Source organism: Juglans regia, chromosome 8 (assembly GCF_001411555.2).
Source record: "Juglans regia cultivar Chandler chromosome 8, Walnut 2.0, whole genome shotgun sequence".
Lineage (NCBI taxonomy): Eukaryota > Viridiplantae > Streptophyta > Magnoliopsida > Fagales > Juglandaceae > Juglans > Juglans regia.
This window is the reverse complement of record NC_049908.1, coordinates 13,359,259-13,373,783: the sequence shown is the minus strand read 5'-3', so window position 1 is coordinate 13,373,783 and position 14,525 is coordinate 13,359,259. Positions and strand designations below refer to the sequence as shown.

The 14,525-nt window shown below is 38.0% G+C and overlaps 1 protein-coding gene across 2 annotated transcripts; it reads right to left on the bottom strand.

The window, feature by feature from the left end:
• Window positions 1–6,531: 6,531 nt before the first annotated feature.
• Window positions 6,532–13,954, bottom strand: LOC108985192 (transcription factor BHLH42-like). 2 transcript variants are annotated; one of them, XM_035693248.1, is made up of 8 exons: window positions 13,516–13,954; window positions 13,150–13,404; window positions 11,477–11,573; window positions 10,579–10,593; window positions 10,383–10,439; window positions 9,698–10,256; window positions 7,017–7,987; window positions 6,532–6,872 (listed from the first exon to the last, which is right to left on the bottom strand). In XM_035693248.1, exons 1-8 carry the CDS (start codon window positions 13,617–13,619, stop codon window positions 6,786–6,788), a joined length of 2,145 nt encoding a protein of 714 aa, XP_035549141.1. In that variant the 5' UTR covers window positions 13,620–13,954; the 3' UTR covers window positions 6,532–6,785. The 2 variants fall into 2 exon arrangements, with proteins under 2 accessions (XP_035549141.1, XP_035549142.1); XM_035693249.1 differs by having other exon boundaries at window positions 13,688–13,949.
• Window positions 13,955–14,525: the final 571 nt, after the last annotated feature.

Below are 14,525 nucleotides of genomic sequence, written 5' to 3'. Positions count from 1 at the left end.
GGCTGATGCCTTATCTAGGGAGGGGTTGAATCTGAGGTGACGATGTCTCTAATTTCTGTCCCAAATTGGGATTGGATGACAGAGATCAAGGCTCTATATGCTAGGGATGACAGAATCAAGGGCCTATGGGAAAAGCACAAACAAGGGCAGTTGCCATCCCCTTATGCAGTCAAAAGTGAGAAATTATTTTACAAGGGTAGAGTCTCCATTGCTGCCAACCCCACATTCATCCATAAGCTGTTGGATTTACAAGATGGAAGTCCCCTAGGAGCCATTTGGGTTTTGACAAGACTTTATAAAGAGTTAAAAGGGTTTTTTATTGGCCTGGCCAGAAATCTGATGTGAGGGACTTCTTAAAAGGGTGTGACACTTGACAAACTGTCAAGGTGGATAACACCCTTACCAGTGGACTTCTCCGACCCCTTCCAGTACCCTTAACACTATGGACTGACATAACCATGGACTTTGTTGAAGGCTTACCTAACTCTTGTGGCTTTAATGCCTTATGGATAATGGTTGATAGGTTTACCAAATACTTTCATTTCATTCCTATCTCCCATCCATACATTGCTAAGACAAAGGCCCAACTTTTCCTCAAACACATTTTTAAACTCCATGGTATGCTCAATTCTATAAATATCAGATAGAGATCCTACTTTCACTAGCAGATTTTGGTAGGAACTCCTATCACTACAAGGGGTCAAATTGGCATTCAACACGACTTACCATCCTCAGTCAGATGGTCAAAATGAAGCTGTTAATAAGTGGGTGGAGAATGGTCTAAATGGGTGGCCTTAGCAGAATGGTGTTATAACTTGAGCCAGCATGCCTCGAGTAAACTCACACCTTTCCGGGCTCTATATGGCTACAAGCCCCCTAAACTAACTAGTTACACAACATGAATAGCAAGGCTAGAGGAAGTAGAAACTACCTAGTGAGACAGAGATCAACTTTGGGCCCTATTGAAGCAAAATTTAGTCAAATCTCAATAAAGGATGAAATGGTATGCAGACAAAGGAAGGAAGGAACAAAAGTATCAAATCGGCGATTGAGCTTACCTAAAGCTTTAATCTTACAAATAGTCCTCCCTTCGACACCTTCAAAGTCTGAAACTTTCACCACGTTTTTATGGACCCTTTCAGGTGGTCCAGAGAGTCGGTGAAGTAGCGTATCTCCTTCAACTGCCAGCATCAGCTTAGATTCATGACGTTTTCCACGTCTCGCAGATGAAGAAAAAAATTAGGCCACAAGTCAGTATCATTCCAACACTTCCATCCATAGATAAAAATGGGAACTTGAAGCCTAAGCTAGAAGAAATACTTACTTAAAGATTGAGGAAGATGAAGAACCTGCCGGTCGTGGAGCTTTTGGTTCGTTGGACAAGTCAAAGCCAAGACGAAGCTGCATGGGAACCCTACACACTGCTTTGCACTGAATACCCACACTTTGTGGGCAAGGTGTTCTAATTTAGGGGAGGGTGGGTGAGAGTTGTTACACAACGACATAGAAGGGGAAGAAACAGAGAAGCTGTGTTGAAGTGTTCAGAGGAGAACGATGGCAACCCTAGGGTAACTTGAGAAGACTTAAGCAAATTGGGCTTAAGGCTTGGGTATGTGTGGGTCTAAGGCGTGGACATGATGTGTAACGCCCCGTCCCCAAGGGGGCTGGAGAGTTAACTCATGTCACCTAAAAATCATTTTCCAACTATATAGTACATACTCCAATTTTAATCTATCGCACAAAATACTCATTAATTCACATCAATTACTCTAGTATAATTATTCTAAGACAATATAAAATCTTAATATAAATATCAACCTCCCAGCAAATCACAACATCAAAGCACAACAAGCTTATTGAATAAAAATCCTTAATACTCATATAAACATTCTATGCTTAATCCATCATTCTTAACTCATCTCACCCATGCTCCATATTATTGATCCTCAGCTGAAACATTCAAATCATCTGAAAAATATTGTGAATATAAGGGGTGAGTTATCAACAACTCAGTAAGTAGAGAACATATACTAGTATGCAAACATGAGCATTTACAGAGTTCAGAATGCAGAACAAAATACTTTTTATTTTCGTAATGCAGAGTCAGAACATGTTATCAAAGATATCAGAGCGAAGTTTCAAAATATTCTTATTCAAAATTTCCTTGGCATAACATAACTGAAATATCATATCAGATCATAATTTCATGTTTAATCTCCGTGGTAGGGTTGTGCAAATCTCGGCGGCCAACCAAGCAGAAACAGAATGTGATTCTTCCATTTATTATTCTCGAAGCCCCGAGTTTGCACAAAGGAAAGACCACATAGAAAACCACTTTGTTTCCAAAGTTGATGCACCAGAAATAGAAAAGTTGGTACCAACCCAAACAGAGGCCACGGTTTTACACTCGTGGTAAGGTCAGAACAGAATAGAAACAGAATGGCATGCCAGATGTTTCAAAAATTACATCATATCACATCAGAGTACATAACATTTTCATAACAGAACGAAATCAGATCACAAAAGTATAATTTATGCATAATTTTTCATATTTGCTCTCTTTTGCATAGTTCAAAAATAGAATGCCAAAACTTTGCTCATGTCTGCACCAATCATGATAGAAAGTACTTTATTCTTATACAGAGTTTCATGAGTCATGCAGAACAAATAACTAAGGTCGTTTCAAATTTCTTTTCATAACAAAACATGCATATTTTTTCAAATATCAACCTCGGCCCATTTTATTTATTTTTATACAAAATCTAGCATAGGAACCCTATTTACTTGGATTTCTTAGCTTTTTCGAAAATTTCTTCAACAATGTTGAACAATTAACAATCGTCACCTATAAGATAATCACGTAATTCCCGTAAAATTTCAATCAACAACGTATTTCAATATTTAAACCTAAAATGCTAAAAGAATCTATTTTAAAATCCTCAAAACCTAAAATTCTCATAATTCCTAAAATATCATCATTTTCTAAAACCGTCAATATCCACTTAATCAAATTCATACCGAATAAGAAATTTATCGAATAGGTATTATGATAATTATGGAACTCAATAAATACTAATATTTAAAATATCTAAAATGCCAACAACATATTATAAAATAATATAATACTTTGGCTACTAAAAATTCCCGTAAAATAATTCATGAAAAACTCCTCTCTAAAAAAAATAGGTTTACTTCTTTTAATTAACAATATTATCTACACAAATATAATATTTTTGAGACTTAAAACAAAACCCATTTAAACTAAGCCCTAAACAATAAATCTGGAGGCATACACTAATGGGTAAAAAAAAAGTAATAGTACTTCTTTCTATTAGGTTAACATAAGTTACACACACACACACACACACACACACACACACACACACATACCTTATAAAGAACTAGAGAACAGAAGAAAAAACTAAATAACAATGCAGCGACAACACTTATGGAGAGATGGGGCCACGACGGCCTGGCGCTGGCGGTTGACTATGGTGGATGGGAGTGACGCCTGGTCACTGGCTGAGAGAGAAAGAGAGAGCGATGAGCGAGAGAGGCACACAGTGAGAGAATGAGGGAGAGATCGAGAGAAAAGAGAAACAAAAAGAAACGACGTGAGCTTACCGGGGGCTTGAGGCAGCGGACTGGGGAGATAGGAAGTCTTCGCCGACAGTTTCTATGGGGTCACAACATGGTGGAGTTCTCAGTGTCGGGTGGTTTTAGTGGCTCAAGGTGGGCGGAACGTTGTTCTGTTTTCAAAAACTAAAACAGGGGAGAGCTTGCAGGGGCACGCAGAGGGGCTGGAGCTTCCGTGGTGGAGTACGGTGGTTCTGTGCTTGGAGCTGTTGGCTGTTGGTGGAGGAGCCGTGCCAAGTGGAAGAGCTGGGCTCTGTTTTTGGCTATCTAAAACAGAGGAGTTCGTGGCTTTCAACAGAGGCTACGAGAGGCGTTGGGCTGCAACTTCGTGTGGCTTGGTACGATGGTGAGGTCTAGACTTAAGTTCACATGGGGTGGACGAACCGGGTGGCAACAACTTGGGGGTGCAGTGGGTCAAGGAAGCAGATTCACACTTGCTTTTTGTGAAAGGAAACAGAGGGTGATGGAGGCAGTGGTTGGCGGTAAGGGTCCTTGCTACCGGCAGCGGAGTGGAGATCTTGGTTTGATACTTCAATGAAGAGGAGGACGAGCGGCACTTATTCTAGGGTTGAGGATGCTTAACATATATATAAGCTATAAGTAGGAAATAGATAAAACCTAAAGAAAAAGGAAGGAGGGACATGCATGAAAATGGAAAACGGTGTGGAATTGTGCGACGTGAAGTCTGGATTCGTTTTCACAGACCTGGGCTCTTTAGCTTAAAAAATATTTGGCCCACGACTTGTATCATGTCTGGGATTATTGCATAGGCTTTTACTTTAAGTTTTGGACCTCGACTCAACCTAAAAAATAAATACACTTATCCCATAAATTGTTTGGGTGAACATTCACTTGGTCCATTAAAAGATTTTAAACCTAATTATCAAACCTATTGAAAAATTATATTCGGCCAAAAATATCTTAGGCCCAAACTCTCTTCCAATAATTTTTACTCGCAATCCCATATAGTTTTTCATAACTATAAACCCAAAATTTTTGTAAAGTAGGCTTGGCTAGTCCTGGGTGTTACATGATGGGCTTTAAGGAAGATGTAGGATGTTGTGGGCTGTGAAAGGGCTTAGGGCCTGGCCCAGGAATTATCTTACTATTGTTTTATCATTTTCCTTGTAATAGCATGTGTTGAGGGATATTTTAGTCTTTACCTATCACTAGTATATCCAGCGTAGTAACAACATGAAGAACTATCTCGAACCTTGATAATTTTCTCTATTGTTCGATTGTTGGAGGAGCTCCCCTCGAAGAGTGCCTTTGCTATTTTTCTATTGAATACTTATACCATTTTCATCCATATATTTGTTTCTTACCCCGTTCCCAGTTTGATCTATTACAGCGATGCGTGCAGCACCACACGATGGGAGTAGCCCCGCGTGGTGCGCACTGCACCACCACACGATGGGTGCTGCCCAACGTGGTGCGCGCAGCACCACACCGTGGGCACTGCCCAACACGGTGTGCACAACACCACATGGTGCGCTCAGCACTACGCAGTGCGAGCATCACCCATGTGGTTGTGCAGCAACCGTGCGGTGTGCACCACCATGGTTGATGTGGCACCGGGTGAGCACCAACACCGTAAACAACGTCATGGTGCAGTGGCGGCACTTGGTGAATACAACATATATTGTATTCTCAAAAAATACTGTATATATATATATATACACAAATCAGTAGATGAATACATAAAAAAAAATTAATATTGTCAAATACATCCAGCAATGGCGCGATGTTCATGTAAACGAAGTTGAATAAAAATTTACGATAAGAGATCATGACATTTCTAATAGTCTCAAACATGTTTTATAAATTGAGACTCATCACATTATATATACACATGATCAAATTCACAGACCGTAAGAAAAAGATATCAGTATTAGAAGAACAAGAAAAAAAAGAAAAGAAGAGACATATATATCACTGGGAACAACTAACAATTACTCTGATACCAATATTAGACTTTGTGTAAATATACTAAGAGCATTGGCATTGAATTAACTAAATGCCTTTTTATCTTTAAATTTTGTAAATATCATCTATATTTGCTCCACATTGAATTAGCTAAATTGTTTTTATCCAAACTATAAGCTGCAGTAAATCCATTCTTTTTTTCAAATATGAAAAGAACTATAACAAGTCTAAAAGTATTGTTTGAGATTATTATATTATAGATATGAGATTTTTATTCATATAAGATTTTATCATCTATATACATATAAGATTATTATATTATAGATTGTTAGATTGTGAAAATGAAAATGAATATGATTGTTGGAGGTTATTGAAGATTATAAAATTAAAATATAAATTAATTAAAAAATATAAATAATAATAAAATAATAATATTTTATTATTATAGAGAGTGTGATGATTAATCTAATGTAGATTTCAAGTTTTGAATGATTAGCTAAAAGTGAAAAAGTTATATATTAGTCAAAATTTGAAGAATAGGATGACCAATCCAATACTAATGCTCTAAGCAGAAGAAATACCTCAAGAATAATCTGTGTAGTTGTTCCACAAGTGAATCCAGTGTTCAAACTTCTAATTTCTCCTTCACCCGGTGTGTGAGTGTGCTACGTAGATAAATCTAGAGACACACTCAATATGCCCATAGCCTAAGTATTTTTACTCACAGAACATAGAAACTCCCAAATGCCAAAATCATGTCTACTAGGGATGGATGAATGATTTAAAATCAGTCCTCGCATGGTAATTGTTTTTAAGGCCAACCAACATTACTGCCATAACTCCAGGCATAATGCCTGGAGTACCAGGCATTATGCCTGGCATCCCAATAAGGGAAGTGGTAGGGGCGCGCCCACTAAGGGCGCCCCCTACTTTATTACATATGTCAAATAAAAACTTTTATATTTTAATATGTCACATCAAGACGCATTAGTTTATAATTGAACAAGCATTTTTCAGTCACAAATATTAACTAGTTTTCGCCAATATCTCTTCTCGGATTGAGAGATGATTGGCTATGATCAAATATACATACTTCAAACATAGTGTCAATGTTAATACTAAACCAATCTACTCTCCCACTTGTACTTTATATATATCCTTATAGACATCCTTTGTTAGATTACGGATTCCTGCTAAAATCACATATATCCTGCACTATATATCTAAGAGTCATTGTGGGGTATGATTTTATTTATTGCCCTCTTCACCTCCACAATGCTTCGTTTCTTCCCACTAACATTCTCCTTCACCTGTGGAAGTAGAAATTACACGAATTAATCTATGATCACCGTGATTATATATAAAACTTCAATGAAAACAAGTTATTAAAATGTTAAGAAAAAACAATCTAAAACATGTAATTTTTAGACATTCATGAGCGAATTGCATTGTACCTTGGCTCTCAATTCAGCTACAAAAAACCCATTGGTTAATGAAGACTGAACCGTTGTGGTCTCAATCCGGAGTTCTCGGAGCATTTGCATGATGTCAAGCAACAATCCTTCCTTATACGGGCATTGGAGCTCCAACAATCCTTCACTCTCTATGATCGACACCTGTACCGTGGTCTCCATCGATGTCGGAGATGGAGGAGGCGGCGGCGATGAATCTACAGTCTTGGCTTTTGCACTGCCATTGCTACCCTCCACAATCCTCAACTTCCTCTTCTCCGGCCCGGGTTGAACAACCTGAACCCGATTATCCATTCCCACACGGGCACGGTCCACCACTGTTACCCCACTCCTTTGCTCCTTCAAACTACTACTAGATCGTTGTAGGTCCCCTAAGCTAGTCGACCTCTGTAGGTCCCCCAATGATCTGGACCGTTGATCGACCTCCATCTGCCGGTTATGTGCTTCCAAGTCATGAATTTTTTTACGTAATTGTTTCAAGTACTCAATGGTGTCACCCAATATGGAGGCTTTGTCCATTTTGGTCACGAATGGCACCAAGGACCTTAGTATGATGAACCTTTCGTTGAGCTTTTCGCGGCGACGGCGCTCGGCTAGGACGTGGTTGGCGCTGAGCTCATCTTGGGGGGTCCCCTTTTTGAACCGAGTCGTTGTGGCATCGGAATCTCGTAATTTGGGGGAGTTTTCGTCACGATACTTGGTGTGGAGGAATGGAATGCTGAGGAGAACGTACTTCAGGAGCCATTGGGATGTGCTCTGGTCAATTGGGAGGCGGAGGTGGTGGTCCACTGTTGTGGTTGTCCACTTGGTAAATGCTGATTGGCTGGAGTAAGAGATGTAGTCGGTGGATGCTGACTTGGCCCGTCGGCTGGTTTGGCTTTGGACAATTGTGGACACTGTTTGGGAGTAGTGGGTGTCCTCTTGTGCCAAGTCTTCCAGTGGAGCAGTAGTTCCTACACAAACGAAACACAATCATAGACATAGGTATGTTAGAACAATTTTTTTTTTATTATTATTTTGGGTGGGTGGTTTTGAACTCCAGACTTTCATTTCAGAAGTTGGCGTAAGTGAGAACAATTGAAAAATGGGTTTGGGTATATTTTCTGGGATTTGTTTTTGGAGAATGCAAACTTTACTTATAATGTGCAGAAGAAAAAACAGTCAGTTCATTCTACGGATAATGCCAGTGTGACACTATTAGTATGGAGAGCATGCAGGTGTCCATAGGTGAATTGGTCAGAGGCAAATCTAACTTCTTGGATGCATCGGGAAAAAGTGAAGGAAACCATGGAGGGAATAGAAAAACATAAAGAAAAGGGCAACGAAGAGAGAGAGAGAGAGGGAAAAAAAGAAAGAAAAAGGAAGACAGCTTCTCCTACTCGAGGAAATTTCATATAAGATCGATGAATGTTGTGGATTCATATGAGACAATCTTGGTGGGGGAAAGAATGAAGAATCTCTCAACCACTATATATTGAATTTTGCATGGGTCAGTTGAAATTTGATTGCCCAAAACATTAAGGTTCCGTTTGGAATTTAAATTGAATTGAGATCAATTCAGTTCAATTTAATTTTAAGTTAAGTCTAACATTTAAATATTTAATTTTTAAATCATTAAACTCATCTCAACTCAAAACTTCTAATTTACAGATGAGACCTATCACTTTTTTCAACTTAACATTTATTTATACGAGAGACTCAGAAATTTTTTCAATTTGACATAAATATATCTAAATTTATCTTAATATACAAACACGTCTAAACTCATTTTAGATAGATTTTACAAAATTTATTCCACCATCTCAATTTATTTATATTAATAAAGAATCAAACTCAGTTCAATATTTAAACATCTCTAAATAAAAAAAATGTTGAATCGCACGTGAGAAGACAACTTGTACAAAGAAAAATGATTTTCAGCCTCTTATTATATTATATATTATTATTATTATGAGCTTATATTAAGGAAAAGGGGTACAAGAAGCAAGCAATAGTTTGAGATAAGTACTAATGCTATATATAAGTTTTAAATATATATATTTGTATAATTTTTTTTTTATAAAAATATGATCAGCACTATAAAATAAAATCTATTATTTTATAAAAAATTTATATGAAATTTGTGTATTTAAAACTTTTATATATCATTTTTCATGTCTCATAGTTTGAGTGATAGAGGCCCTGTTGGGCGTGGGCATCGTCCACGCGAGAAGCATAAGCGCGTGCCCCACGATTTGGCATATTTGGGACCATGCGTTGCTTGCATCTCAGATCTAGATCTTGTCAGACAGACCACAGCCTAAAAGGATGACAAAATCAATTCCAGCAGGTGTGTGTGCGTGCATGCATTGAGAACTGTCATGTTATATATATATATATATATATATATATATATATATATATATGAGCAGCATCGTCATCGTTGACTCCACTCGGATCTCAAAAGTTTCTTTGAAATTTTGGCCACACCAGACAGAAAGCCACACTTCTAGATTCCATTCTGGAAACCAATCGAAGACATATATATATATATATATATATATATATACACGTGTGTGTATCAAGACTGAGAAACTCGAAATTTACCCCCTAAGACTGGTGGCCATTTCTGTGGTGCGTGCAGATCGGGTCTTACTAAATATAAAGTAGTTTTTATTAAATACCTGAAGGTGGTTGCTGAATCCCACTGCCCAATAACGGATCTTGTTGCGACAATGGCCATCTTCGAGTTGACTCTGCTCTGTAAGAGTCAGCCTGGCGCTGCTGATTCGTTGGATTGCCCGATTGGCCCACGCCAAGCATGTGAAAATCCGAGTCCATATTATTGGACCCATCGTCTGGGGAACCCAGCCGGATGTCCTCAGACATCTCCAGCTGCATGAGCTCGCTCGGCTCGGCAGCTGCTGCTATTCCTTGGGGGTTTGTGGCCGGCGTAATGTGACGGTTGTTACGGCCGGTTTCGATTTCCGAGTCGGACTCGACGTCCTCCTCCTCCTCCTCCTCCTCTTCCTCGTCTTCTTCTGGATTATTGGTGTTGACAGGAACGTCTGCAACCGGGTACAGGACAGGGACGGGAGGAGAGTGGAAGCGGGGGTGGTCGGAGGACGTCTCCGGATTGGAAGTGGAGTGCTCGGAGAGAGCGGGCTTTGGCGGGTGAGGTTGGTGGGGGTGTCCGGTGAAGAAACTCTTAACTTGTTCGATCAACCCAAGGTCTTCTTGCACCTGCCAGCATAAATCCATCATCGAAAACTCTTCTCTATTTATTTTTCAATGAAAAGTTTACTTGCACATACATTTTCCTTTACGTAAACACAAAATAATTGATGAAACAAAACTGGGTCTTATTACCTTTTCTGTTGTGCCAAATTCCACGACGCCATCCAGCAGGGGAATGCATAACACTGTCTGAAAAATGTTGGAACAATTAATGTGGATTTCTTCGACAAAAGCAAAATTATTAGCTAGATAGCAAAAAGACATGCATGATGTAGTAGAAAATATCATCAAAGTACTGCGGGAATGCATGCATGGCCATCTGAGTTACCTGAATGCGCGCACTCTGTACAACGAGAAGCAAGTTGGAGTTGAAAAGGCATACCCATGCAGGAGATGACGACTTTGTTAGTTATTAAGAAGCGCAACTCAAATAAAACATTCATAATTTGCAACTAAATTGTTATAATTAAGTAGTTATCCCATTAATGATTATAATACATGATTAATCTTATTTCATAATCAAACATTATCTGTTTTTTATTAAATTTATTCTTATTTAAAAAAAAAATTCTTAAGACTTGGTTTGGATTCAAAAAGTGTTTCATCTAATCTTATCTTATCATTGTAACTTTTTTAAATTTCTATATAAAATACAATAAACAATTCAATTTTTTTAAATCTCAAAATAATAATAATATTTAAAAATAATATTCTAATAATATTTTTTTTAATTTACATATTTCTTCTCAAATCTCATGTATAAATCTAAAACATTTTATGAAAACAGCTTCTAATCCAGCCAAATGGTACCCCTACCTTTTTCTTCACTTGTCCTTGAACAGAGGAAAAGAATATATAGTAGGTGAAATTGCATGGGGATTCGTGCCCCCATCTTACATTTCAGCAAAACTTTGGTATATAGACGACAACAGAATGATCTGCTTAATGATCATGCATTACCTTTAGAAGACAAAGTAGTACTAGTCTGCTAGTAATTAAGTCAACATGCAGCTACGATCCATTTTAATTTCAGGCACTAAAAATTAAGCTCGATCGTAGTCTTTCAATTGAGGAACTTCACTAATTAACACCATATTAATCAAGAGCTAGCTCCATTTAAAATCTCCATTTTATTACATAGAATTTAATGACTTAACGATTTGCAGTCAAATGCACAAGAATACGAAAAAGGAATTAAGTAGAGTAGTCGACGTATATAAACATACCTTGGCAAGAATGGCTCTAGAAAAAGTTTTGCTGTCGACATCATTTGCACCGGTGAGCCATACGTGCTGCCGTTTTGCATATGCCTTTCCAGGTAACCTACATTAATCATGAATATATGTTAATTTTGAGAGAGAGAGAGAGAGAGAGAGTACATCGATGGGTTGATGTTCTTATACAATTGCATGATGACTCACAGCCAGAAGTGTTTTATGTTTATAAAACATTTATATATGTAGTCTTCAAACGGTTTTATTAACGTATACGCGTGACATGAGGCTTTACATATCCAACGTAGGAGAGTGATTCTACATTAATTTGTTTAAACAAAAGGAACAAGGAAAAGAAACAGTACTCAAGTGAAAATAAGATACAAATGCATGTCTGGATGAGGATTAATGCATGCTATTTTCATGTCAAAGGTATGTGCTCCCAATATGTTTAAAATTCTGATCAATGCTTCGTCCTGTTCTGGGGGTGCCAAAGGGTTACGTATCTGTATATCCGCCATGAGCAGCTGCCATGAAAGCTCAGCGCAGAGAGAGAGAGGGAGGGGGGGGGGGGGGTAATCGCTACAGTAAGATTAGTAAGTTCAGTGAGCCAGTGTTCTAATCAGCCACTAATTCATTTACTCGACACCCAATTTCTCAGACAGCTTAATTCATTTCTGGAACATATTTCCAGAAGTCTTTCGAGTACTTTTCAGTACTAACATTGTTAAAAAGAGACTCATTTAAGACGAGATGTGAACTTGATAAATAACTTAAAGGTATGAAAGAAGAAAATATTAAGGTTGCGTTTTTAAGTTAAGTTTAATATTCAAATACTTAATTCTTAAAATTTATTTTTCCTCAAAATTTTTTTATATATAAAATTCACAATTCTTTTTAACTTAACACATTTTTATACGTAGGATCTATAATTTTTTTTTAATTTTTTATAAAAAGTAATAAATTTATCTTTACATCTAAATACATTTTAAATTCAATTTAAATATACTTCATATAACTTCTTTCACTATTTAATTTATTACTGTTCATAAAAAAAAATTCAATTCAACTTTAACTACATTCAAACGAAACCTTAAAAAACATAATACAAAAAGCACTTGATTACTTCAATCTTAACGACCTCAATAACTTATGTTTCAGAAAATAAAAATCGACAAACGACATTTCTTTTTTTAACAAACTGGGGGACAGCCAACCATTTCCAACTGACCCAATTACTCTTTCTTGAACGTAGTCAGCCCTATTTTCCAGCTATGTAGCTACTCACACAACTGCCCCTAATCATCTTGTACGTACGCAGTTAATGCGCACACAGACAGAGAGAGAGATCGATCAGAGAGCTTTCCATTTTTCTAGGAAATAATTGAATTGGATGTTAACTGTAATAAATGACCTTTTCCGGGTAAGTAGCCGCAATAAATGTCCTACCTTCTCGGAAAGGAAATTATCAAATTTTTTCAGTAACATTCGAAGAGAGAAGGGGGAGAAAGTGGAAGGGGACCAGATCATTCACTCATGATTTTCTTTTTTCTATTTTTATTTACAGATCATTGACGCACAATGAGATTGATTCACTTCAGGAAATTGACATTGAGATAAACAGGTAAGCAAGGAAGGAAAGCTAATCGATGGAGCAGAAGTGCATGTATATATATAGAACTTACCCGACACCTGGGGAGAAAGAGAAAGAGACACACATCAAGTAGAACCATTCTGACTCGGTCAAGTCCTCCGGTGACAAGGCTGCACAAGGCCGCCGTGCCGGCTGGTTTGTCTCTGCGGCGGACAAAGAATCGTAGAGCTCTCTAAGCTGCTGACTTCTCTGAAGAGATGCCTCCTCGGTACTAACCTCCATGGGTTGCACCGTCTTCCGAGTCTTGATTGCTCCATTGTAATACCCATCTGCCCAAACTAAGATCCTGGGCAGCCAAAGATATTTCAAATCAAGATATTTTATATATGCCACAACGGTAGCTCTCAACTACCACCAAGAAATAAGAGGACAGAGGTCATAGTTATTTTGGAATTACCCTTGTTGTGGACAGAATTGCCAGAACAGACTGTATGTCCATTGAACGGATTGCACCGCCGCCTGCAGCATACTCTGAAGCTGGCTACTTGGCGGTGCAGCCATTATTTTGATGGAATAACAGCCCTCGGAATTGGTTAAAAGAAAATAATAAAAAATTGAAAAAAACTTACAAGAAGAAAGCCACCTTTTGGTTTCGAAGGTAGTGAGTAGACAGAAAGGTAAACTGATGATGATCAGGTGAGCTGAAAATCAAACCCCTGTCAGCTGAACAAAAAAGAAGAGGGAATCAAAGTGTGGGGAGGAGGCCTTTCGGGAAAGAAGAGAAGGTAAATGGCAGACCTGCAGGTGAGAGATAGAGAGAGAGACAGACAGAAAAAAAAATTAGATGACTTTGAGGAGGATATGTGAATAGCCCAAGAAAATCCACGCTTTGTAATGGTTGACTATCCAAAAAAGTAGAGAGGATTGAAGGGTCGTTAGATCACTAGGTGAGCAATGAATAAAAATTCAATAGAGAGTAGTTAGGGTTTGTGCCTGAGAGAGAGAGAGAGAGAGAGAGAGAGAGAGAGAAGTGGGGAGGCCTTGATTATTATTGAATGGTCGGTCTACCAGACAAGTTGAGAGATCACATATGGCAAGATGAGGTAGGAGAGTGTGGGATTTTGGTTACGCGCGTGTGGGTGTGTTTTTAGTGAGGATGGGGATGCGTTCAGAATTATTAGGTGGCGAGAAGACTGGAAGTTGGGGTTTTTGCATTGGAAGTCATGGGGATCAGAGGCTACCAGTATTTCCTCAACTACTTGTCAAATCATAGTTCTGAGCTGCTGAGAAACCAGTTGTATTAATTTTCTTTTAATTTTATTTTTCCCACTCGTACTTCTCTTGTTTCTAAAAATAAAATATTATTTCATCCCCAATGTGTTCTAGGAAATTGGGAATTTCACCCCAATAAAACTATAGTTTGGGATGAAATTAAAAAAAAAAAAAATGTAAAGTAAGATCTTGGTC